The 24975-nt window shown below is 38.4% G+C and overlaps 1 protein-coding gene across 4 annotated transcripts in view; it reads left to right on the plus strand.

The window, feature by feature from the left end:
• The window catches only part of TBC1D4 (TBC1 domain family member 4), a 130874-nt gene that overhangs the window by 59345 nt on the left and 46554 nt on the right, over positions 1-24975 (plus strand). For 2 of the 4 annotated variants that reach the window (XM_060769421.2, XM_060769423.2), the window contains exons 3-10: positions 1029-1118; positions 4630-4734; positions 7917-8049; positions 13170-13261; positions 14206-14316; positions 15308-15430; positions 18430-18504; positions 20102-20328. In XM_060769421.2, coding sequence (XP_060625404.2) covers positions 1029-1118; positions 4630-4734; positions 7917-8049; positions 13170-13261; positions 14206-14316; positions 15308-15430; positions 18430-18504; positions 20102-20328 — 956 coding nt within the window. The remainder of the gene's footprint in view (positions 1-1028; positions 1119-4629; positions 4735-7916; positions 8050-13169; positions 13262-14205; positions 14317-15307; positions 15431-18429; positions 18505-20101; positions 20329-24975) is intronic. The other 2 variants (XM_060769422.2, XM_060769424.2) reach the window with 1 other exon arrangement.

Raw genomic sequence — 24975 nt, forward strand, 5'->3', positions numbered from 1 at the left:
CTCTAGTATAGCTGACTCTCCATATGTCTGGGATTGCAGCTTTATTTTTAATGCATAGTATGACAAAACATTTTAAAGGCTAGGATAGTGTTTTTGATAGACTCTTGCTCTGTCATTGTTTTATGGTGCAAATAATGCTTTTACCAGTGAAACTTCTGATGAAGTGGACTTTAGGTCCATGAAAACATATGGCAGAATATGTTGCATTTCAACAGGTTATAATATTCCTTCTTGTCTTTATTGCAGAACCAGCTAATATGACCATCCCTGTAGAAATCTTTCTTAATTTTTAGTGAACAGGTCATTGGCAGCTCAAATATTTACATCTGAAATTTCCACTAAATGAACTAGATGGTATATACAGTAAGACATTATTTTCCTCCACTTTCCCTGCATATAATAGATACATCTTAAAACACGCTCGCACGCGCACACACACACATATATACATGCTAAGTACACTCACAAAGATGTGGTTGAATTGCAGTTCCTGTTTCCTTCAGCATTGGCTAATCTGGCTGAGGTTAAGGGGAGATGCAGTCCAATAGCATCTGTCCTTGTAGTTTGAAAACATGCAAATGTGCGAAGATCAATTGGTACCGCTTCGGTGGGAAGGTAACAGTGCTCCATGCAGTGATGCTGACCACTTGGAGGCATCTACAGACAATGCCATCTCTTTGGCTTAGAAATGGAGATGAGCACCACCCCCTAGAGCCTCAATATCATGGGGAAACATTTACCTTTTATACCATTGGCTGTCCATATCCACAGCTCTGCATCCTTGGATTCAACCATGTCTTAAAATGCTGTCCCTCATATAAACTGACAAAATTGTGGTTTGATTTAGGATAAGTTTTTTTTTTTGGGGGGGGGGGGAGGTATTTTGAAGTGGAGAATGCAGAATCCGTGAACATGAGGAGCCAAATGTACACCGAGAAGCATGTTCTAACTCCTCAGGTTTTATGTTTTCATTGTACATAATTGTGAACTGTTTCTTGTCCTGACACAGTTTTTTTTCTTTTTTTAAGGTTGGACGATTTGAAATTAATCTTATTAGTCCAGACAGTAAATCTGTTGTGTTTGAAAAAAACTTTAAAGATATTTCCTCATGTTCTCAGGTAAGAATTTTATTTGGGAACCAGAAAATGTTTGGACATGTTTACAGCAAAACAAAAATGACAAATTCAGTGAAAGCAGAAGACATGAGTGGGCGCCCTTTGTAAAATCTGCTTAGTTATTTCCTGTTTTTAATGACAGGATTCAGCACATTTAGGCAAAATATAATTTGCAGAAAAGTGACAATAGCATTGAAAAGAATTCATGTGTTGTATCAACAGAGACATCTGTTAGATTTCACAGTTTTGCTGAGGATATGCCACTTATAACCTTTCACAGAATTTGCTAATGATAATCAACATTTTCAAAATATTTTTCTTTATTTATTAAATAGTGGATACTTTTGATATAACACTTTGCATACTTATTGAAAGAATTTTACAGTTCATTCTATTATATAAGGTAATGCAGCAGAAAACGGATGGCTGTTATGGTCTGAAACTAACAATACTAGTCAGAAGTAAAAAATAAAACAGAGCATTTGAAACTTAGGCATTTCTTTGGCTTTGTTTTTTAAAAGGCAGATCTAGTTAAAGGCAACTACTCTGTATATTTGTGGGTATGTTGAGAACAGGTTTTGAGGCCCAAATTATGAGTTTTGATATGAGCTGTGGAAAAGTTGAAGCTTATTCCACAGAAGGAGGAAAGTTGCCCTTGGTCAGTAATGCCACCATTTTCCTAGCCAAGCATTCAAAAGGGCCTCTCTACTCCCGTAGTTCTCAACCTGTGGGTCCCCAGATGTTTTGGCTTTCAACTCCCAGAAATCCTAACAGCTGGTAGGCCAAAACACTTAGGGACCCACAGGTTGAGAACCATTGCTCTACTCTAAGAAGAATATGTCCGTCCTGTCCCCCCGAAAACTTGAGATATAGTACTAACTCTTATTTTTGTAAAATGAACCATTCCCATCTCTGACTAAAATAGCAAAAGGCATTTCTTATACAAGGTTTTAACTTTTTTTCTAAGTTATTTTAGAATTCCTTGAGCCATATATCTTACCGTATATCATTGGGTATAAGCCGACCCAAATGTAAGCTGAGGCACCTAATTTTACCACAAAAACTGGGGAAACGTATTGACTTGAGTATAAGCAGAGGGTGGGAAATGCAACAGCTACTGGTAAATTTCAAAATAAAAATAAATACCAGTAAAATTACATAAATTGAGGCATCGGTAGATTAAATGTTTTTTAATATTTACATAAAACTGTAATTTAACAGTGTTCAACCTTGATTAAACCATTATTCTAACCTTCTTCAATGTAAATGTACTTATGTTTTTAATTTGTGGACTCTGTGAATGCACACATGTGTAGTATCTGCGCCTGCGCAGGCTCCAAAGGAAAACTTCCAAAGTTTAAATCCAAAGTTTTCCAATAATAATAAAGAGAGTAAAGTAATAAATGAAATAAAAATAATGAGTAATAATAGCAGAGAAAAATAATAAATAACCTTGACTCAAGTATATGTCGAGGAGGGCTTTTTCAGCCCAAAAAGGGCTGAAAAACTAGGCTTATACTTGAGTATATACAGTACTTTGTTCTTTTTTTTATTCATTTGAACTGAAAAAGCAACTTGTCTCAAACAGCATTCTGAAGAGTAAGGTACACAAGTGAATGTGTTGGTTCAAAGATACTAGAAGTTGCAGTCCAAAAAGGATTTTTTTTCCTAAGTTCTTGATTGTGTACAAGTTGGCCATGGATGTAAACTGTGAAATGATGGAACTTCAAAGTAGCTATGTGGAGTTTCCTTGTACTGTGTAGAACAATAAACAATGTTCACAAGTTGAAGCATCCCCCTAGGAAATAACTAAGATCAAAGAGCAAAGGACCAACTTGCAGTAACACTGGCTCTGTGTTTGGAGAACCTTTTTTGCCATCACACCATCTCCCATATCATTAAATTACATTAGAATATGTGGTGGTCTTGCAGACATCTTACAGTAAAAAGCAAGCCTGTAATTATTTTGCCCTTTATGATGTAGCAGCAAACGGAAAACTTAGCTGCTTTTGCTCCATTTGTTTCTCTGTCTAAAGCTGTTAGGTTGATTCTCCCACAAATGTAGATGTTATCTTTCCATCTGGGTGGCCATTGTCTGCAGTTCAGAGGTGGAGGGCGAATTTACCTCACTGGGATTGCCACCATATTCATTTCTCCTTTTAAATAGTGCCATCAGAAAAGATTAGGAGCTCTTCGAGTGTGATGCATGAGGATTTCATGCTTGCCTTGAGTCTTAACATGTAGCGAGAGATCACATTACCTCAGAAAGTCCTCTGTGATGAGGAGTATGAGGTCAGAGCACCTAGACCTTATCCCCTTGTGCAAAGAGCCTTCTCAGTTCTCTCAATTCAATGCCCATTCTGTTTAAAGGGTTGGCCCTGATGAACACAGGGCCAAAGTAAATGAACACAGTCATAAAAATGTTCCTGACCATAGAAAGGAGCCTATTTTGTTTTTACCGCATAGCCTAGTAAATGTATTGTTTAGTTTTCGGAAGAGACAATACTGTGTAGATTTGGGTAAGTAAACACACTTGATAGCAGTTCTATTTTTTTTATTTTTCAGAATGATTAATATGTCTATATATAGTGGAGGCCTGCGGCTCTAATGTCATCTGCTCTGGATTTAGTCCACTGGTTCTCAACTTCCTTAATACCGTGGCCCCTTAATACTATTCCTCATGTTGTGGCGATCCCCAATCATAAAATTATTTTCGTTGCTACTTCATAACTGTAATTTTGCTACTGTTATGAATCATAATGTAAATATCTTATATGCAGGATGTATTTTCATTCACTGGACCAAATTTGCCAAAATATCGTATACATCCAAATTTGAATACTTGGGGTGGGGGTGGGGATTGATATTGTCATTCACTGGGATTTATAGTTAACCTACCATCAAAGAGTACTCTGAACCCAGCCCACAATAGATCTGCACCAAACTTAGCACACTACCTACATGGCCAACATTGAATACTGGTGATATTGGGGAGGGGGGGGGCAGTTTCTGAATTCTGGGAGTTGTTGTTCATCAATACTAAAAAGGAGGAGTCTGGACAGATGGAGAGATCTTCAGCCTTTTCTGCCAAAGGGGTTCCTAAGACCATCAGAAATTTGTGTTTTCTGATGGTCTTTGGTGACACCTCTGAAACCCGCCTCATGACCCCCCAGGGGTCCTGACCCCCTGGTTGAGAAACACTTTTAGACTGAATTTTAAAGGAATTCTCCAAGGTGCTGAACCTATCTGGTGATAGCTTCAGTTTCTTTAATCACTTTTTAGAGTAGATTTATTGCTCCATTGCTGTCCAAGTGGCGACTGTGGTGTATGTGTTTTTATACTTTCTCTCATAAGGCAGCAATGTAAGGATTGTACTTTCCACAAGGAATATTGGAAATTACTATGTGGGATACATGGGTACAGTTTTTTTTTTCTTCCTGATTTCAAAGTATGCTGAGATAATCACTGATTCACATTTTCATAGTATCCTGGCTTTTTCTTTCTTTCCCTATAGGGCATAAAACACATTGATCATTTTGGTTTCATTTGTCGGGAATCTATTGAACCGGGAATAAGTCAGTACGTTTGCTATGTATTCCAGTGTGCAAGTGAGTCGTTGGTAAGCTACAATTCTTTCAACATTATTCAGCTTGCTCTGTGATTTTTATCATGAGATGAACATAACTTCAAACTGTGATGAGTTTCTTCCTGCTTTTTGTAAAAAAAAGGAGTACTCTGTATTATGATGTCCTTCTGACTTAATTCTTATTTGGACTTGTTCATATAATACTAAGCAGCAAGAAAAGAAGCAATGCAAGTCACCAGACTTATAGAACCATGGCGGTGTCGTAGTGTCTTACAGGCTACCCATCCCAATCGCATTCTTAGCAGACCAGGCTCTGAAGGCAGCTGATTCCATTGTTAAACTGTTTTTTTTCCCACAAAAAGATTTCTCCTGATTCTCATTTGAAATCTCCCTTCCTATAACCTAAGCCCAGAAGATCTACTTCTGTCTTCCATATGGTAGGCCCTCAGGCATGTGAAGAGGCCACTACTTTTCCAAACAAAACCTACTCAGTTACTTTACCTTTACTTCTTGGAACTTGATTTCCATAATGCCAGCTAGGTTTTTTTTTTTTTGCTCCCTGTGAACCCAATTCCAAATTGTATTCATCATTAAAATGCAGGCCTCAAACTAATAGATTCCAGAAGAGAGTTGATCAGTAAATAATTAATTTGCCTGACTTTGAAATGATAGTTTTGTTAATGAAGCCTATGTCACAGTCATTTTTTGCAGCCACATTATATTACTGATTCGTACTCAGCTGACAATCTACTACAATCTCCAGATGCATTCTGACACCTATTATCGCCAAGCCTATATTCTTACCTGCATTTGAGTGCACTAATTCTCAAATCATGCATCCCCATCTAGAACATGTGGATGTATCCACCACTTCCTGCCCATTGTCAGGAGGTTCTGCACTCATCCTCCTTCTCTTTCTGCCAATATATGAGTCATGACATCACCACGAGGTAGGAAATGAGGGCACAATCTGAATCAGAATTCAGTGATGTGCTTTCGCTGTGGCTGCAAAGTACAGGATGATCCGGGAAGCCACATTACTACTGAAACCCCTAGTCCCATTCCAGTCTTTTGAGCAATAGTTTCTAAATTTATGCCTGCAGATTATGTTTTCTTACAACTTTCAGAAACCGTAACCATTCACTTTACTGATCAGAGCTTTGGGAGTGCTACTATGATCGAAAGCCATTGATTGAGAAAATAGAAAGATTGACATTTTGGGATGATGTATCAGCAGAACTACCTCCTAGTTATAAGGAGGATGCCTGCCTTTTCTTTCTTAATGCATATACATGAGATTTTGAGAATACTCTCATTTCAGTCCTGGTATCTGTTGTGTCATATGCAAATGGGGCTAAGTAAACTTGCCTAGTATGAGATATAGAAGCCTTAAAAAACCCTGAATGCACTCACTTGAAATGACTTCAGATACCTATATATCTTTGTTGATAGCAGAACAGAAGATTATTTTCAGTGATAAAGTGCTCACAAAACACATTATATCATACATTCAATTTCTTTCCTACCTGGAAATGAATGGAACTTGTTAGTCACAATCCACTTGAAATGCATTGGTTTTAGTGACTCCATTTTAGGAAGGACTAACATGGGATTTAACCCTTAAACATTGAATTGATAGCTAATAGCATCTCACGAAGTAGAATGTTACTGTCTTTCATGGCCTGAATCACTGGGTTGTTGTGTGTTTTCGGGGCTCTATGGCTATGTTCCAGAAGCATTCTCTCCTGACGTTTTGCCTGCATCTATGGCAGGCATCGTCAGAGGTTGTGAGGTCTGTTGAAAACTAGGCAAGTAAGGTTTATATACCTGTGGACATTCCACAGATATATAAACCCCATTTTCCTAGTTTCACAACCTCTGAGGATGTCAAATGTCAGGAGAGAATGCTTCTGGAGCTTAGCCATACAGCCCCAAAAATAAAGAACAACCTAGATTTTATTCTTTGGCATCTGTGATAGATAAGACTTTGGTTGAGGAATATAAATGTAAATGATCAAGAGCAATTGATGGTTTATTTAAAAGGAGAAAGCTGCTTTGTTTCTGAATAACCAGCAAATCCCAGTTAAATATCCATGCAAACACGAGGATCTTTTAAACAATATTTTCCATTGTAAACAGAAAACTGTAGCCGTATGCCCAAATAGTATTATTGTTGTTTTAATGTTCAAAACATAGAGGAGAAACTACTGTAAGACACTAATTGCATTCCAGTGTTTTGGAGAATGAGGGTCTGGTTTTCTTAACCGATACAAGTCTCTATATTTAAATATATATGAAGGGAAAGGAGATACTGAAAAAACTTTTCTACAAGGCGAGGCGAGGTGTGGAAATGGATTTGAATCACTATACTAGGAGAGGGGAAACTTTATGACCTCTGACCCCTTTCCCCATAGAGAATGTAAAGTTTGTCCCCCTCTAAAGTGGGGGAGTGTGGGAATCTTGCACGCCTCTATTTGTGATTATGTCGGGGCAAGGCCCAGACTGGAGTCTGGAAACAATAAAGGCTGATGGGTTGTTCATCTGGTTACTAATAGGCTGGCAGTTTGTCTTTGGTTCTTTTTAACCTCACAGCATAAAGGAACAGCACCCTTCCATGGGGCACACTACAGAAAGGAGCAGCTCTTGCCTGGAAGTGATGCCCATAAATGTATGACACTGATCAGTTGTCTTTATGTGTTGGTGTGTTATCTGATTGAAAAAATAACTGAAAATCAAGAAAACTTGGCTCATGATAATTAAATCAGTGTGGAAATAGAGCTGGAGCCTGTCCAAAACAAACAAACAAAACAAAACAAAACAAAACAAAAACAACTTTAAGCAGTCAATTTGTTGTACAAATAAGGAAGACCTACTACAGCTTGGCCTCACTAAAATGAATGGGAGCGGGTGTTTTTAATTTCAGGGGGGCTTCTCAAAGGCTGGATCTACACAGCCATATAATCCAGATTATCGAAAGCAGATCATCCACATAATCTGCTTTGAACTGCATTATATGAGTCTCCACTATAATATAATCCAGTTCAAAGCAGGTAATCTGGATTTTATTTGGCAGTGTAGATGGGCCTGAATCCTTTTATGTATTGTCTCCCCCATTTCTAAATTTGTGAATCTGAGTAAACACGTGGAACAAGCTTTCTTAGCTTTATCTGTTTATTTATCTTCTAATCAGGTTTTGAATTATTTTTCCCCTCCAGGTTGATGAGGTCATGCTCACGCTGAAGCAAGCTTTTAGCACGGCTGCAGCACTTCAGAATGCCAAGACTCAGATTAAGCTTTGCGAAGCCTGCCCAATGCACTCATTGCATAAACTCTGTGAAAGGATCGAAGGTACTTGTGAGCTTTTGTTTCCTTGAAAAATATTCTGCTTCCCCCCTCCTCTCTTAATGATGCAAAAGAGCCACAGAACGTGTCAGACTACACAGAGAAGCCACTGAAATCCAAAAGCATGTGGACAATGTCAACAGAAAGGAGGAAACCATGAACATGGACAAAGTCTGGTAACTAATATTTAAAAAAACCTCTAAAATCAGGACAGTAAATAAAAAGCAACACTCAAAAAGCAGGGGAATTCCAGACAAGAATAAATCCGGGGCAGCTAACATCTCCCAACAAAGGATTTTCCTAGACAGGAAGCAGCTAGTCTTTGAAGCTGCAAGGCCATTCAATGCTAATCAAGATGGCCAATTGCAAATCTTGCCAAGAAAACCCCACGAGAGGTTTGCCTTAATGATGCCATGAGTCAGAAATGATTTGAAGTCGCAGCCAGGCTTTGAAGCTGCAAGGCCATTCAATGCTAATCAAGGTGACCAATTGCGACATTCATACTTGCCTCAAACAGACAAGAGTTCTTTCTTCCACCCTGGACCTTCCACAGATATATAAGCCTCACTTGCCTAGTTTCCAACTGACCTGTGTGGACTCATTTTGTCTGAAGCCCCAACAATAACTGCATTAGGGTCCACACAGCCCTATAACTTAAATTATCGAGGCAGAAAATCCCACAATATCTGAATATCTGCTTTGAACTGGGTTATCTGAGTCCACACTCAGATAATGTGGGATTTTCTGCCTTGATGTTCTGGGATATAGGGCTGTGAGGAAGGGCCCCTAGATTGATGTGTTTTGCCTTGACTCCAGTGCTTCTCTGCCTATGATGCTCATAGTTATTGATCATAAGCAAACATTTTTAACTTTTTTTGCTGGGTTACAAATATTCCAGCAAAAATATACCACAATCAGATAATCAGCTTCCCAGTAACAAGCAAAGCAGTAAAGATTAAGAGCCCATGTCAGGTTGAGTAGCGATTTACAATACTCAGCAGTACAGATTGCGCAAAGAAAGAGATGAAGCCAAACACTTTCAAACTTGAGACAAGCCAGAACCCTAGTTTCAGGATTGCCACTTTCGCCTGTAGTCAGCATTCATCAGAAGAGGACGTGTTGCACTCTCAGCTCCCTCTGGTGGGCAAAGAGGCAAAACAGGACAAGTTTTTTCTCTACATGCAATCCAGTTTCAAATGGAGATCGTTTTAAAGGAAAAACTAATTTTCCACTGCTGTATATTTTTCCCCTTATTGCATGGGAAGAGATAGAAGATGTATGCCTCAGTCAACAGATATTTTTTGTGAATATTCATTCTTTTAAAATGTAGCACCAGAGGCACAAATGATATATAGAAAAAGTGGGCATAAGCTCCCATATCACAACAGAGAAGTGTAGTTTAATAGGTTTAAGCAAACTTTTTATCTAAAACTAACAATATGAACGACCCCCTGGTGGCACAGCAGGTTAAACCTCTGACTGAAAGGTCAGCAGTTCGAAATCGGGGAGTGGCGTGAGCTCCTGCTGTTAGGCCCAGCTTCTGCCGGCCTAGCAGTTTGAAAACATGCAAATGTGAGTAGATCAATAGGTACCACCTTGGCAGGAAGGTAAAGGCGCTCCATGCAGCCATGCTGGCCACATGACCTTGGAGGTTTCTATGGACAACGCTGGCTTTTTGACTTAGAAATGGAGATGAGCACCAACCCCCAGAGTTGGACACAAGTAGACTTAATGTCAAGATAAACCTTTACCTTTTAACAATATGAACATGTGAAATGAAACAGCCAGGTCAGGTAAGCCCTGCATAGGTAAACAAAAACTTTTGAACCTTCTCGAGAATTGTTTTTCACAATGCATCTAGCTATGATATTTTCTTTCACTAGGTTTGTTATTGTTATTATTAACTGTATTTATACCCCACCTTTCTCCCCAAGGGGACGCAAGGTTTTCCACAAGAGGCAGCATGGTATAGTGGTTTGAGCATGGACTTAACCACTACACCAGGGTTCAAATCCTTGCTCATCCATGGGAATTAACTTGGTGGCCTTGGATAAGTCACACTCTCTCAGCCTCAGAAGGCAAAGACAACTCCCTTTTCAACAAATCTTGCCAAGAAAACCCTATGAAAGGTTTGCCTTAATGATACCATGATTCAGAAATGACTTGAAGACACACCAGCTTTCAACAGCTAACACCTCCCAACAAAGGATCCCCCCAGGCAGGAAATAGCCAGGCTTTGAAGCTGCAAGGCCATTCAATGCTAATCAAGGTGGCCAATTGCAACATTCATACTTGCCTCAAACAGACAAAAGTTCTTGCTCCCACCCTGGACTTCCACAGATATATAAAGCTCACTTGCCTGGTTTCCAACAGACCTCACAACCCCTGAGGATTCCTGCCATAGATGTGGGTGAAATGTCAGGAGAGAATGCTTCTGGAACATGGCTATACAGCCTGGAAAACTCACAGCAACCCAGTGATTCCGGCCATGAAAGCCTCCAACAATACAGTTTCCATTTTGGTCTGAAGATCTACACTTTTTTGTTTGAACACATTGAGATTAGCTAGTGATGCAAACTAATCTGCTTTCCCCACTTCTCTTTTGCTCAATAAGAGATTCTGGAGGCACTTACTGTTTACCTTTTCTGAGCTACACAGGTACACACAGCTGCAGTAGGATCAGCAAGAGTAGAATCACATTCTTTCCTAGCTGAAGATTTATTGCACTGTTTATTGGAGGCACAGTACTGCAACTGACAGTGAAGGATTGTTTTTCTCCAGTTTTTCATTATCCTCCCAGTCCCGATGTTGCTAAAACATTTGGCTAGAGAAAGATGAGGAAGAAAATGGGTCTTGGGCAAGTGTAAAAAGGAACATTTTTGTTAGGACCTATATCTGCAAAAAGGGGATGTTTCTGTTTATTGTAGTATCTGCAAAAGTGACTGAATATTGGATAACTTCTTTAGCACCTAAAGAAGATTAGATTATGAAAGGAAAGCCGTAGTCACCGCCTTCTCTTTTCCTTGAGTCATAAAAAGAAACAAGAAGGCAAATGATACAAGATTGTTGCCTTCAAGGCAACAACAACACCCTCAACCACATTATTATGTTGATAAGTCAGAATTTTTCTCAGAAGCCACACTGCTCTAATAGAATACTTGAGTCCAACCGCTGGATAAGATGTTTCCTCTTCAGGAACCTAATTTGAAAGCTTAGGGTATCATGAAATTATATTTACAATTCTTATCAAATGGGAATTATAATGCCAATTTTCCGACTTTCTGTGTTGTCTATTCTGGCCTAATAAAATATTTACTCACAGAAATGTCAAGGAGGGTATTTTTGTGTCCTAAGGCTGGTGTGTGTATGCATCTATACGTACACACACCTTGTTTGGACAGGCGTCCAGCACTACATTTAGCCCACTGGTCTGTAAAGGTTGCCCTTTACTGACCTAAAGAGCCAACATTTAAGTACACACTTAAGCAATACTATTCTGACTCTGATAATACACAATTCTGAACATAGAGATTTTTAGTCTGTCCTTCAAGATGGAAGCAATTATTTCAGAACGATTTTATTTATTTATCATGTCAGAAGCAAATTGAGAGTATAGTTATAATGTTTTAAAAAACCCACAAAGTTAGAAACTTGACATTATACAAGATTTCCTTTGACCAGAAGCTGACCACTTGGAGTGCCCCTGGTCTCACTGTGAGATGGTCCTTCATTGTGCATCTGGCAGGGCTTAGGATGCATTGTAATAGGTGGTCTGTAGTTTGCTCTTCTCCACACACGCATATCGTGGGCTCCATTTTATAGCCCCATTTCTTAAGATTGGCTGTGCACCTTGAGATACCAGAATGCACTCTGTTCAGCACCTTCCAAGTCATGCAGTCTTCTGTGTGCCCAGGAGGGAGTCTCTCATTTGGTATCAGCCATGGATTGAGGTGTCAGGTTTTAGGCTGCCACTTTTGGACTCTTGCTTGCTGAGGTGTACCTGCGAGTATCTTTGTAGATCTTAGGAAGCTCTTTCTTGATTTAAGACGTTGGTGTGTTGGCTGATAGCTGAACAGAGGATGGGCCAGAGATGTCAATGCCTTGATCCTTTCATTACTGGCTGCTACTTTCTGGCAGATGTCAGGTGGTGCGATGCTGGCTAAACAGTATAATTCCAGAGTGATGAATGTACTCTTGTATCCCTTTTGGTTATCACCCTGAACAGTGTAAGGCTAGAACTGGGGATGAAGGTGTGGGTGGCATGTAAGCCATACTCACAGTGTCCCCAAGCACCCATTTGTAAGAACCTTTCTTGGACTATGGTGCATTGAGTGTGAAAATGAAACATGCCGTCTTTTTCAGCTGAAAGTGAAAGATGCTCAATGTGCAAAAGTGTGACCTGCATCCAAGCATTAGGATTATCGGAGTGTGTGACTTACCTGTACATTCATGCTCCCATCTTCAGTTTTAACACTTCATGAGTCTTTTATCACTTCATCATTTACAACTGGGGACACATTGTCCAAGGTAGACTGATCAGTTGAAAAGCCAGAAAAAATCTCCATGTATCTAATAGTCATAGCAGAAGCCACACTGCTACAGACAAGTAAACACTATTTGGAGCTGTGGCAGTTCTTGTGATGCCCCTTTTGCTTACTTAAGTCAGCCATGATGTGTGTATATATGTGTATGATGAACAGGTAGATGCAGATATTTATTTTTACAGCCAACGAGCAAACTTAACTTCCTTCAAATTTAGATATTTATGCATAGAGAGAAGGACAGAAAGTCCATTTTGGATTATATATTGGACTATATACGAGAATTGTATTTATATTTACCTGCTTGCTTGTTTGAAACTTGCTTTTATTTTACTCCACGATCAATTTAAGTAGAATGATATGAACTAAAAATTATTTCGTCATGGAATTCTAATTTCTTTTAAAAATGAAATGTATTTTTGATGTTCTGTCATGATTTAGTGCGTGTTAAGGTACATATCCATCTATTGGTAAGCTCAGGTTTTATATATGATGTTCTACAGCTCCATGCAAGAAAGACAAAGGAATAGTTTGTCAGATGGATGTAACTTGTTTGGTCAATGCTTGTCTCTCCCCTATTTTTAGGGCTTTATCCACCAAGAGCTAAACTTGTGATTCAGAGACATCTGTCATCCCTCAGCGACAATGAACAAGCTGACATCTTTGAGCGTGTTCAGGTAATAAACAAATCCTTGTTAGCATTTGGGCTTGAGTAACTAGATGAGAAACACCAAGAATCAAAAGCACTGCATCTGTGATTAATTTATGATCCCTCTTTGTCACTGCATCGCTCCAAAATCTAAATATAGTATATACTCGAGTATAAGCCTACCTGAATATAAGCCGAGGCATCTAATTTTACCACAAAAAAACTGGGAAAACGTATTGACTCGAGTATAAGCTGAGGATGGGAAATGCAGCAGCTGCTGGTAAATTTAAAAATAAAAATAGCAATAAAATTACATTAATTGAGGCATCAGTAGGTTAAATGTTTTTTAATATTTATATAAAACTATAATTTAAGTAAGACTGTCCAACTCTAATTAAACCATCATTCTAACCTTCTTCAATGTGAACGTGCTTACGTATCCTTCCAGTAAGAAGAGTAAAATAATAAATGTAATAATAATAATAATAATAATGGAGTAAAATAATGGAAATGTAATAACAACAGTAATAATAGAGTAATAAAAAATGTAACAATAATAGAGTAAAATAATAAATGCAATAAAAATAATAGAGTAAAATAATGTAAATGTAATAATAATAATAATAATAATAATAATAAATAGCGTAAAATAATAAATTTAGTAACAACAACAACAACAAGAACAACAGAGTAAAATAATAAATAACTTTGACTCGAGTATAAGCCGAGGGGGGCTTTTTCAGCCTAAAAAAAGGGCTGCAAACTCTGCTTATGCTCGATGATATACAGTAGTTTTGCTATTAATTTCTATGAATACATTGCAATTGCACACTCCTGTTACTATTTTTAAACTATAGCCAAAGAAATTAATCTTAAGATCCATTAACGAAAGTATGAAATACCTCTAGTCATAGAAATATCAAAACTGAATAGTGAATCTGTCAAAAATGTTCCTTCTTTCTCACTTCACAGAAAATGAAACCTATTAGTGACCAGGAAGAAAATGAGCTTGTGATTTTACATTTGCGACAACTATGTGAAGCTAAACAAAAGACACATGTGCATATTGGAGAAGCACCAGTGGTAAAATCTTTATTCTATGTCGTTATGTTGTAAGAGTACTTTATTAAAAACATGGATAAGAAAAAGCAGTACAGGAAAATGTAGCATATAAAAAAGGAAAACTGATTTCCAGAAAAAAATGAAACAGTCATCACTAGAACTAAGTTGAAATCATAGTGCCTCCTTAGAATATGTCAGGAGGTGCCAGTTGATTAGATAAGCAAGGAGAATATGGTATTCTCCCTATCTGATTTACTCTGGTGGAAAAACAAAAACCTAAGTCTTACAGCTGACATCAGGAAACATGACACTGTGGTTTAGGCTGTTAAATACTTAGCTCACTGCCGAGTTGGCACCGGTATATGAACAGTTTCTCCAGCACTAAACCTGCCAACAAGAGTTGATAACATCTAGGGAATGTCATTAGTTCTAACTCAGTTAATCACAGTAGAGTTGTAAATATAACATTCACGTTGTCGGAGGACTAAATTGTTGTTTGATTGTGTAAGCATTTTGTTTTGTTTTGAATATCACAATTGCATTCTTGACTGCTTTTCTAAGGGGTATGAAAATGATTTCATGCAGAACTTGAGAATGGTTGCATATAGAACTAAACTGCGTCAACCGCATTATAGCAGATTTAGGGTAGGCTATCATTTACCCCCCTTTCCCAGAACTGAGGGTAAAGATGGAGATAGTCAGTAGCCTAGAGAAATCTTCTGAGTTTCTGTTAGAAGCAAAACTCAAATCAGGGACTTCCTATAACTCAGTCTTTCGGGGCCTAGCTAGAAGTGATTGATGTTGTGCATGAAAGACTGTAACACTGGTATATGACATTAGCTAATAGCACCAGGGTTGTTAGCAGTACTGAAACAGTACTGAAAAAAGGCAAAATTACTTTTCTTTCTGCATTTGTTATTTATGTAGATATAGGGATGTTAATATAGGGATGCTAATATGGTTTGGATGCCTTCCGTTGATTGCTTGGTAACAAAGCTTGGATCTATTTTAGCAGAATGCTTCCAACAACACAGTTCCTGAAAATGCAGCTAGTAGTGGCAGATTCAAACTTGACATTCTGAAAAACAAGGCCAAGAAATCTTTTACTAGTTCTCTTGAAAACATCTTCTCAAGGGTAAGTTTGCGCTCTCAGTAGCAATAGATGTTTCACAGATAACATTGTCTAACACACATTTTGGTGCCTCAAATGTTAGACCTGTTTCTGGATATACTTGACCTTCTGATTCCAAAAATGGCACCGGTTTCATCCCGTCAGCTCTAGTTTTTGAGATATAGATCATATGCCATATACCAGTCACCACCTGCTTGTCCGTAGAAAACCGTGATAATCATATCTAAGAAACTAGAGCTGACGTGGTCTGTCTGATACAGTTTTTTTAATCTGTTTCCCAAATAACCCCAGGAATAGGCCTAAAAATGAAGACATCAAAATAACTTTTGTCTGTGTTATCAGTAATATCACAGTAATCTATTAATGCCTTCTCATATCGGTTGGGTAGGAACTGACTATTTCGAGCAATGCCTTTCATCTGTTTTATGGGGCAATCCTGTGAACTCAAAGTTGTAGTAAAATTGTTCGGGGCTACTAGGCAATATGTTGGCTTTGGGTTTTGTGTGCTTTAGCTTCCTTTTGACTCATTTCTACGTCAGGATGAATTTTTAAAAAGCCCTCATGGAGATTTGTATTCTTATGCACAGTTTCTCACAATACATGTTGTTATTGTTATTTCTTACCCACCTCCCATGGATTGGGAACAGCAACAAATTAAAATACAACATGAACCATCAGTTAAACATAGGTAAAAACAAGTAATTTAAAATGTATAATTTAAAATCTTCTGAATAGGCTGCTAGAAGATACAGATCTCTGTTGGTTTTAAAATTCAGTCAGCAAAGTCAGCTGTCAAATCTTCTCTGGCAGGTTATTCTGCAATCTAGGGGCAGTCATCATCAGCCTAGTCCAGGCATGAGAAAACTTGGGCCATCCAGGTATTTTGGACTACAACTGTTAGGCTGTTAGGAATTGTGGGAGTTGAAGTACAAAACACCTGGGGGGGGGGGCGAATTTTGCCCATGCCTGGTGTAGTCCAAGCTGACTGGAATAAATGTCCCCCAAAGGACCTAAGATTAGGGGCCGGATTGTATGGGGGGAGGTGACTTGATAGTAACCTGGACCCAAGTCATGTAGGGCTTTAAGAGTAATGATACTACTTGGCAGCCAAATAAGTGATTTTAATATTAGTGTTATATGATCATGCCTAGATGTATAAGTGACCAATCTGACATTTCAGAACATTACTTTCAGCATGTTCTGGTTTGAGAACTCGATTTTAGAAGAAAAAGGCCAATATAGAAGAATGACAGTATTTGCTTGCTTGCTACAAATCCAATGCAAACAGGTTGTCTTCTCCAAAATTGGGGAGGGTACTGCTAAAATCCATGGTCATAGCCACTGTTCCCTTCCCACTCTCCTCTGATTTGGCTTTCAGAAGGAGTAGAAAAGAGAGTGATGAGAAGAAACCAATGTTGGTCCTAATATCAATGTTACTCGTATATGAAATTCTGATTCCAAATGACCTGCAATATTAAGATCCCACAACACATTAGTATCTCAGGTATATTTTATATTAACTGAAAAAAATCTAAAAAAAAAACATTCAAGAAGTGTTTCTCATCATATTGATTTAGCTTCACTGTATGTTGAAAAAGCTGAAACACTATTGAGTTATCTGAGGAGGAATAGTGGAGGGGTGGAAGACAAAAATAGTTTTTAGTTAACTGAATAAATGTAACCTACATTCAGCCCAAAAGCTCATAACTGCAACATATGCCTCTTGTTTACAAGGCATGCCACGCTCAATGTTTGGTAGCTAAAAAATGTAATGTGAACAGTAAGCACATTTTTTGAACAGTGAAAGGAAATCTTGATTCCCTGAAGCAAAACTCTGAGCTATTAAAATACCTCCATTTATTTCTCTTCTTGTTTCCTGTCTGCCAATAAATACTAGTTTCACTTTGAAGAATTCTGTTCAACATGTTTTAGGTGTACAAATGTTCAGTTATCTTGAAAGAAAATGGCATTTATTTAAAAGCAAATATAAGTCTTGTGGGTTTAAGGTCATTATATCAAATCCTGTATTTCTCTGATGAAAATGTAATACATAAAATATTTCCACCTGACAGTGAGTTCAAGAAAGAAAGGCAATGCACATGTGGATAGTTAGATGTTTATCCTGGAGAATATCCTCCCATGCTAATACAATTGTGAATTCGGTTTGAAGCTATTCAAATTTCTGACCTTTAGTCCAGATGGCAGTTCTGGACTAAAATTTAGAGCAAATCCTGAATTATCTTTCAGCAAAAGGGCGTTTTTGATCCTCTAGGCAAGAGAAGAAAGATGGCAGTTTTGTTCTAATTCCCACTTGTCCTTTCAGCCTTCTCTCTCTCTCTCTCTCTCTCTCTCTCTTTCCGTGCCTCAAATATTAGACCTGTTTCTGGGTACATTTGAATTGCTGATCTGAAAAATTGCACCAGTTTTTCCCTATCAGTTCTAGTTTTTGAGATACAGAACAAATACCATATACCAGTAATCATCTGGTCGCCCATAAGAAATCATGATAACCATATCTAAGAAACTAGAGTTGATGTGGTCAGTCTATGGCAATTTTCTGAATTAGTGTCCCAATAATTCCAGGACCCGACCAAAAAACCAATACACCAGGACTTTTTTGGGGTGGGGGTGGGCGGGCTATATTACATATAGTGATGTATTAAAATCAATTCTTGCTTTTTCAAATTAAAAATAAATTCAAGTTGTGGATGGTGCAATCTATGGATGCAGAATCCATGGCTATTTCGATCTGACTATGTATTTAACCCTGAAAGTCCTTGAAACCACACCAGTGTTTCTGATACAGTCTTATTTTGAAAGTAGTACTAATTTTGCCAATGAGTCATCATCATCATCATCATCATCATCGGCAATCACTTGTAGCTGAGTATGATTGTTTTCCAAGGGTCTTGGTGGTGGGTCTGTCAGTGACTATGAAGATCTATTCTGGTTCCACAATCTATATAAATAAAAATGTAATGTATGGCCTTTTGATTCTGTAGGGAGCAAACAGAATGCGCGGCCGTTTAGGGAGCATGGACAGTTTTGAAAGATGCAACAACCTCACTTCTGACAAAGTAGGTAACATGCATTTAAGAAAAAATGTTGTCAAAACATGAAATATAAGACTAGGTTTTCTTATTTTCTTTTTTTTATGCCCCATATACATGTATGTATTATATACACATTTCTCTCCATCTTAATTTCTCTAGTATGTTTATTTTATATTTGTAAAAAGATTTTTAAATAGTGGCATATAGGTAGACATTTAAAATCTTTTTACAAATATAAAATGAACATACTAAAGAAATCAAGATGGAGAGAAATGTGTCATATAGGTAGTGCCCCCCCCCCCCGGTGGCACAGCAGATTAAACTGCTGAGCGGTTGAACTTGCTGACTGAAAGGTTGGTGGTTCAAATCTGGGGAGTGGGGTGAGCTCCCACTGCCAGCCTAGCAGTTCGAAAACATGCAAATGTGAGTAGATCAATAGGTACTGCTTCTGTAGGAAGGTAATGGCGCTCCATGCAGTCATGCTGGCCACATGTCCTTGGAGGCGTCTATGGACAACAGCAGCTCTTCAGCTTAGAAATGGAGATGAGCACCATCCCTCAGAGTCGGACCCGACTAGACTTAATTCAAGGGCAAACCTTTACCTTTACTATATAGGTAGTAGCCCTTTACCTTGTAGCCTGTAGTTATTGTCAGACTATTATGTTTGTAAAATTAGGATAGTTAAAGAGGAAATAGAGACAAATATTTGCTAGCAGTGTAGTAGATTTATGTTCATGTGTGTATACATATATGCTTGGGCTAATAATAGCGAACAAGGCTGCTTTAAAATACATTATAAGAGAGAACTGAGCAGGTATATCCTGCTTATATTTCCCCAGAATAATACAGAAGTAAACTATATTAAAAACCCTATTTGTTTTGTAGACACAAAGTCAGTGACTTTTTGGCTGTTTGAAAGTGAATTCATTTGGGGGAAATAAACATGTAGAGCCAAAACCCTCCACAAAAGCCTTTGTTTATGCCAATTCACTTGCTATCTCTAAAGCCATGACACTTTAAATCTATCATTCTTTGCTGTGCAGCATACAAAAACAGTTTGTTGTTCACTTTCCATTTATTTCCTGTTTAAATTCTCAGCTGCACAAGCACTTGGGATTACCTTCCTCCTGAGAGAGGTGGACGTGGAATGTTTTTTGTGACTTCTAATTTTCCTGTTGCGCTTAACATAGCTTTTTAAAATAATAGAGCCGTTTTTCCAGGATACTGCTTTGACAAGGCAGGAAACCCTTTACATGATATGTCGAGGAAATGAATGCAGAAGCCAATTTGGATTGGAACCCAGGCCTGGGGCTTGCTTTTTTCCCCACCCTCTCCTTCCTCTTCGCATACCCCAGATTTCTATCTAGTAACATGTAGATTCTTCTGAGTGCTGTTCAGAGTTCGCTGCAATATTGTCTGAGGACATGGCACTTCCCAGGGCAAAGGATGTTTGGCATAGCTATCATTAGCATACAATAGTCTGGTTTCTTTTTTTATGTAGAACGGGCAGCTTCAGCTCTTTCCTTCATTCTTGAAGCGGCAAATAACTCTGACATTCTTCAAAGTTATGGGGCAGATCGAAGAGAGATCTTCATTCGTGTCTTTGCCTGCCTGCTTTTAGGACTGTTCCTCTGGGGAGTCCCCTCCTCTGACCCCTCCTGCGTCTCCCATATCGTCCGTCTGGCAGCCGTTCCCTGAGGAGGATTCTGATTCACCCCAGTTCCGGCGGCGGGCCCACACCTTCAGCCACCCGCCCTCCAGTTCAAAGAAGAGGATCACTTTCCAAGACGGGAGGTCCCAAAGTGTCAAGTCTCCCCTCCTGAGGCAGAATTCTGTGGAGCATGGCAGGTGAGCTCAGAGTCAAACCATGCTGCTGTTGGTTTAGCATAATAAAGAAAGGAACTTGCATGGGTTGTTGTAGATTTTTCGGGTTGTATGGCCATATTCTAGAAGCATTCTCTCCTAACGTTTCGCCTGTATCTATGGCAGGCATCCTCAGAGGTTGTGAGGTCTCACAACCTCTGAGGATGCCTGCCATAGATGCAGGTGAAATGTCAGGAGAGAATGCTTCTAGAACATGCTCATATAGCCTGAAAAATCTACAACAATCCAGTGATTCCGGTCATGAAAGCCTTTGACAATGCGTGGAACTTGCATGGTTGATCTCAATTTCTCAGTTTTTCTTTGAAGGTGGCACATAGCTTGGAACTTAAAAGTCAAGAGCAGTTTCAGAATAGTAGCAGTGTTTGTTTTGTTTTATAAGTAACTGAGCACATATTATTAGGTTGCATTGCAATTTAGAAAGCAATTAGAACCTGGTATAGGTATTGCTTGTAGGTTAAGAATTGGTCTTTTGAGTTCATTTTGCTCAGAAGCTCTTTTGTGAAAACTTGGCTGGAACGTGTGAGAGAAAAAGAAAAGTAGCTGGACCCATTAATTTGTGAGCAGCTCAAAAAATTGTAAGAGACAGAGCTTTCATAATGTCTATCTGTCTGGTTGTTTCATTGTCTTCTGTGTTTTTGGAGGGACTTCACTCTTATTCTGCTTTTTTGTGGAAGAAGTCCACTTCTCTCTCTATTGTTGAAAAATCTGTCACAGGCACTTTATTTTATGTTTTTTCTTAACTTCCATGGGCCGTTTGACTTTTCAAACGTGACTCTAAAAGTGGCTGGGAAATTATCAACATAGTAAAAAGATCTATCAAAAAAGCAGAGTTTATGCAGTGAGTATCTTAAGCAATGCAAAACCAGGAACCAAACTGACAGTGGTACCTATTCAGCGTCATATTCACTCAGTTTAGAGTATCTGTATCACATCTTGCATTCCCTTTAATGGTGTGACATAGGGAAGGTATCATTTAGTCCATTAACAATGGCAGTTAGATGTTGAAACAAGCAGGGAATAAACTGAGCTCAAATCTATCTCCCTTTTATCCCTTTATCCTCTGCATTCTGCAGCAAATACAATTTCCACACACTTTAGAAAGGCTCCCCTGTGTATACCATGTTGCAGTAGTGCAGTGGTTCTCAACGTTCCTAATGCTCCGACCCCTTACATACAGTTCTTCATGTTGTGGTGACGCCCACCATAAAATAATTTTCGTTGCTACTTGATAACTGTAATTTTCTATTGTTATGCAACATAATGTAAATATCTGATATGCAGGATATATTTTCATTCACTGGACCAAATTTGGCACAAATACCCAATACGCCCAAATTTGAATACTGGTGGTGTGAGGGTGGGGATTGATTTTGTCATTTGGGAGTTGCAGTTGCTGGGATTTATAGTTAACCTACAATCACAGGCGCTTTCCCCCCTGCCTTGAAGGGACAAGAGCCTTCCTCCAGTCTTTCACGCTCTCCTTCACCTGCACATGTGTACCATGCACCGAGCACGTCTGCTCTCTCCTCCCCGCTTAGAGTCTCAGAAACAGCCCTCCCCTTGGCTGAGAGGCCAGCTGAGAAGCCAGCTGAGAGGCTGGCCAGTCAAAGCAGGAGGTGGGCTTTTGGTGGGAGGATTCACCATGGGTTTCCAAAAAGAAGGACAGGTGGAGAGATCCTCAGCCTTCTCTGCCAAATGGGTTCCTAAGACCATTAGAAATACGTGTTTTCTGATGGTCTTTGGTGACCCCACTGAAACCCTCTCGTGACCTCTCCCGACCCCCAGGTTGAGAAACGCTGCACTAGTGTAACCTGGCTATGACCAAGGCATATGTGACAGTAGGTAAATCTTTGGTAGTCTTAGATCATCCTATAATGCCAATGGGTATTGAATAGTATTATGCACTTGTTGTCAAGTTTTTGTCTGTAAGCATGAAATTTTGTAAATAACTACCTGGGCATTGCTTATACCTCTGAGTAGACAATGATTGCAGACTAAATGCAACCTGGAAACCTGGTAGTTTGTAGTAATTATTGTTATGTGCTTTCAAGTTGTTTCCAACTTATGGCGACTGCAAGTAAACCTTTCATGGGATTTTCTTGGCAAGACTTGTTCAGTGTGATTTGTGTAGGTTCACCCAGTGGGTTTCCATGGCTGAGCAGGCATTCAAATCTTGCTCTCCAGAGTTCTAGTTCAAAGTTCAAACCTACACTACAATGACAATAATACTCAATACTTTAATATTGTAGATCAGTTCCAAGTTTGAGAATAAAAATAATATCCTACACCTTATCCTATAATATAATATAACCTATAATAACCTTTAAAAAAGAACAATATCCTAAACCTTGAAATGCCAAAATCTACTCACATTCAGAGTTGTGTATATATGGGGAACTTCTTGAGCACTACTACTGAATTTGGCTATACAAATCCATGAAACACTCACAGAGTACTCTTCAGTCCTTCAGTACTAAGCCATTACCTATGTTATCCAAGATGGGATGATTCGTAAGAAGTATTTAGAAAGAGCTCTTTTTCCAGGGTAGAAGAAATTAAGATTTCCAAGAGGCTGATGTTTTGGTCTTGTTTGGTTTCTTTCTCTGTCCAAATGTCTGATGTGACAGCTTGTTAAACAAATTCACTACAAAATTGGCTATTACAACGCCACCAGAAGCCCCTATGGGTGATTTCCTTGCTGTGGAATTACACATCCCTCCCATCTCAGTCAGAAGTTATACTTTCAGTGATCTCCAACACTCAGTACATTTTGTGTGTATACCTGTAGCCAAACAATGTAGTGTGACAGATGCAGTTTAAGCTCCTTGTTTCAGTTTCCCAACCTGTGTGTAGTTCTGTTACTATTATAGCTCCATTTAAAGTTCAGGATGTTCCTCCAGCTCTGTGTTGTAACCTTTACCCAAACTGCTCACAGCAGATTACCCCAAATTGTAGGCTTGTTTGATAAGGGGAAGTATTATCTCAGAAATTTTCTCTCTGTCTGTATCAGTAGTTAGCTTAGGGCAGCATAGACGAACCCTTGACTCTCCAGATGTTGTTGGCCCTACAGCACCTACAGTTTCCCCACCTAGAGTTTCCCCATCTCTAGCTTCTCTAGAGTGGAACTCTTTTAAATATACTATTTGTGTGTTTGGGAGTGGAGGTGGGAGGAGCAAAAACCATTACAGGCAGTCCCCAAGTTACAAACAAGATAGGTTCTGTAGGGTTGTTCTTAAGATGAATTTCTATGTAAGTCAAAACAACTTTGTTTTTAAAGTGTAATTCCAGCCAAGTTTTTTTTTTACAAATTTTGTAAAAAGGGTTAACACCTTGTGGTGTTTGTTCAAAAAACTTCACCTCACTTTCTGTCCTGGTAATAATTGGATTTTGAAAAAATTGGCTTGTTGTGGAAACAAGGATTGGTGATAAAGCTTCAGTGGAGAAAGCTTTTCCCTATAACTCTTTCAGGAGTAAATTTCTCTTCCTGGGAGTAGATTTGTCTTGCTTCCTGTTGTCTCACCCCTGTTCTTTCGTTTGTAAGTCGGGTGATTGTAACCTGCAAACTGCCTGTATTTGGGAAAAGAGCGACCTTGAGTTTTGCAGATAAATTTCTTTTTGTTTTTTTCAAACTCTAATCATGATGGTGCAGTGAAAAAGGAAACTTGAACAATGATTGCGTTAGGCTTGCTGGCAGCATTTATTTGCCCATTACGGTGAAGTTCCAGCCATGCTTTGTCAGCAGATTTTCTGCAGCTTTGCAACAGCTTGGTCATGGGTTATTTTTGTGCATGTCTGTAGACTCAGATGTTTAGTAGCACAGACTGAAATGCCTACTCTTCTTTAAAAATCTTAAAACTATTTTAATGTATGTATTCGTGCTCCTATACTCCCACCAAATGGAGAAATGTTTAAAAGCTCATTTGAATATTTCAACATTATCACGTCTTTAATATTTTGACATACGGTAACTTTTTTTAAATTAAAGTTTATTTATTAAATTAGTAAATTTACTACTTGTTTATTTGCTAAAATGTCATTGGAGAAGTTAATTTAATTTCTTGTTTCTTTCATTTTCTTCCCAATAACTATTTTATCTTGATTTACTTTTATGGTATGTAGCTGAATGTTCTGTTATTTCATAACAACTTTTTACAAAATGGGATTTTAAAAAACTATCTTGTGAGAAGCAAGCAAACCGTTATCCAGACATGCACTAGCAGAGAACAACAATAGGAATTACGAAATTACGAAATTTATTTATTTATTTATGGCATTTATATGCTGCCCTTCTCACCCCGAAGGGGACTCAGAGTGACTTACAACATATATATGCATACAATATATTTTATTATTAGCATAGCACAATATTAGTATTATATTACTATATTGTACTATACCATTATATTGTAATATTATTTGTAATATTACATGTAATATAAAATATATAATTATAATATTCTATTATTATTAGTAGTATTATATTGTATTGCATTATAATATTATAAATATTATATGAATATACAATATATTATATTATATTATTAGCATAGCACAGGAGACAAGATGGAAATGTCCTCCTGGCCCCCTCTTTCTTCATTCTGGCCCAGAACA

The sequence above is a fragment of the Anolis sagrei genome, chromosome 3 (assembly GCF_037176765.1).
Source record: "Anolis sagrei isolate rAnoSag1 chromosome 3, rAnoSag1.mat, whole genome shotgun sequence".
NCBI classification, from domain to species: Eukaryota; Metazoa; Chordata; class Lepidosauria; order Squamata; family Dactyloidae; genus Anolis; species Anolis sagrei.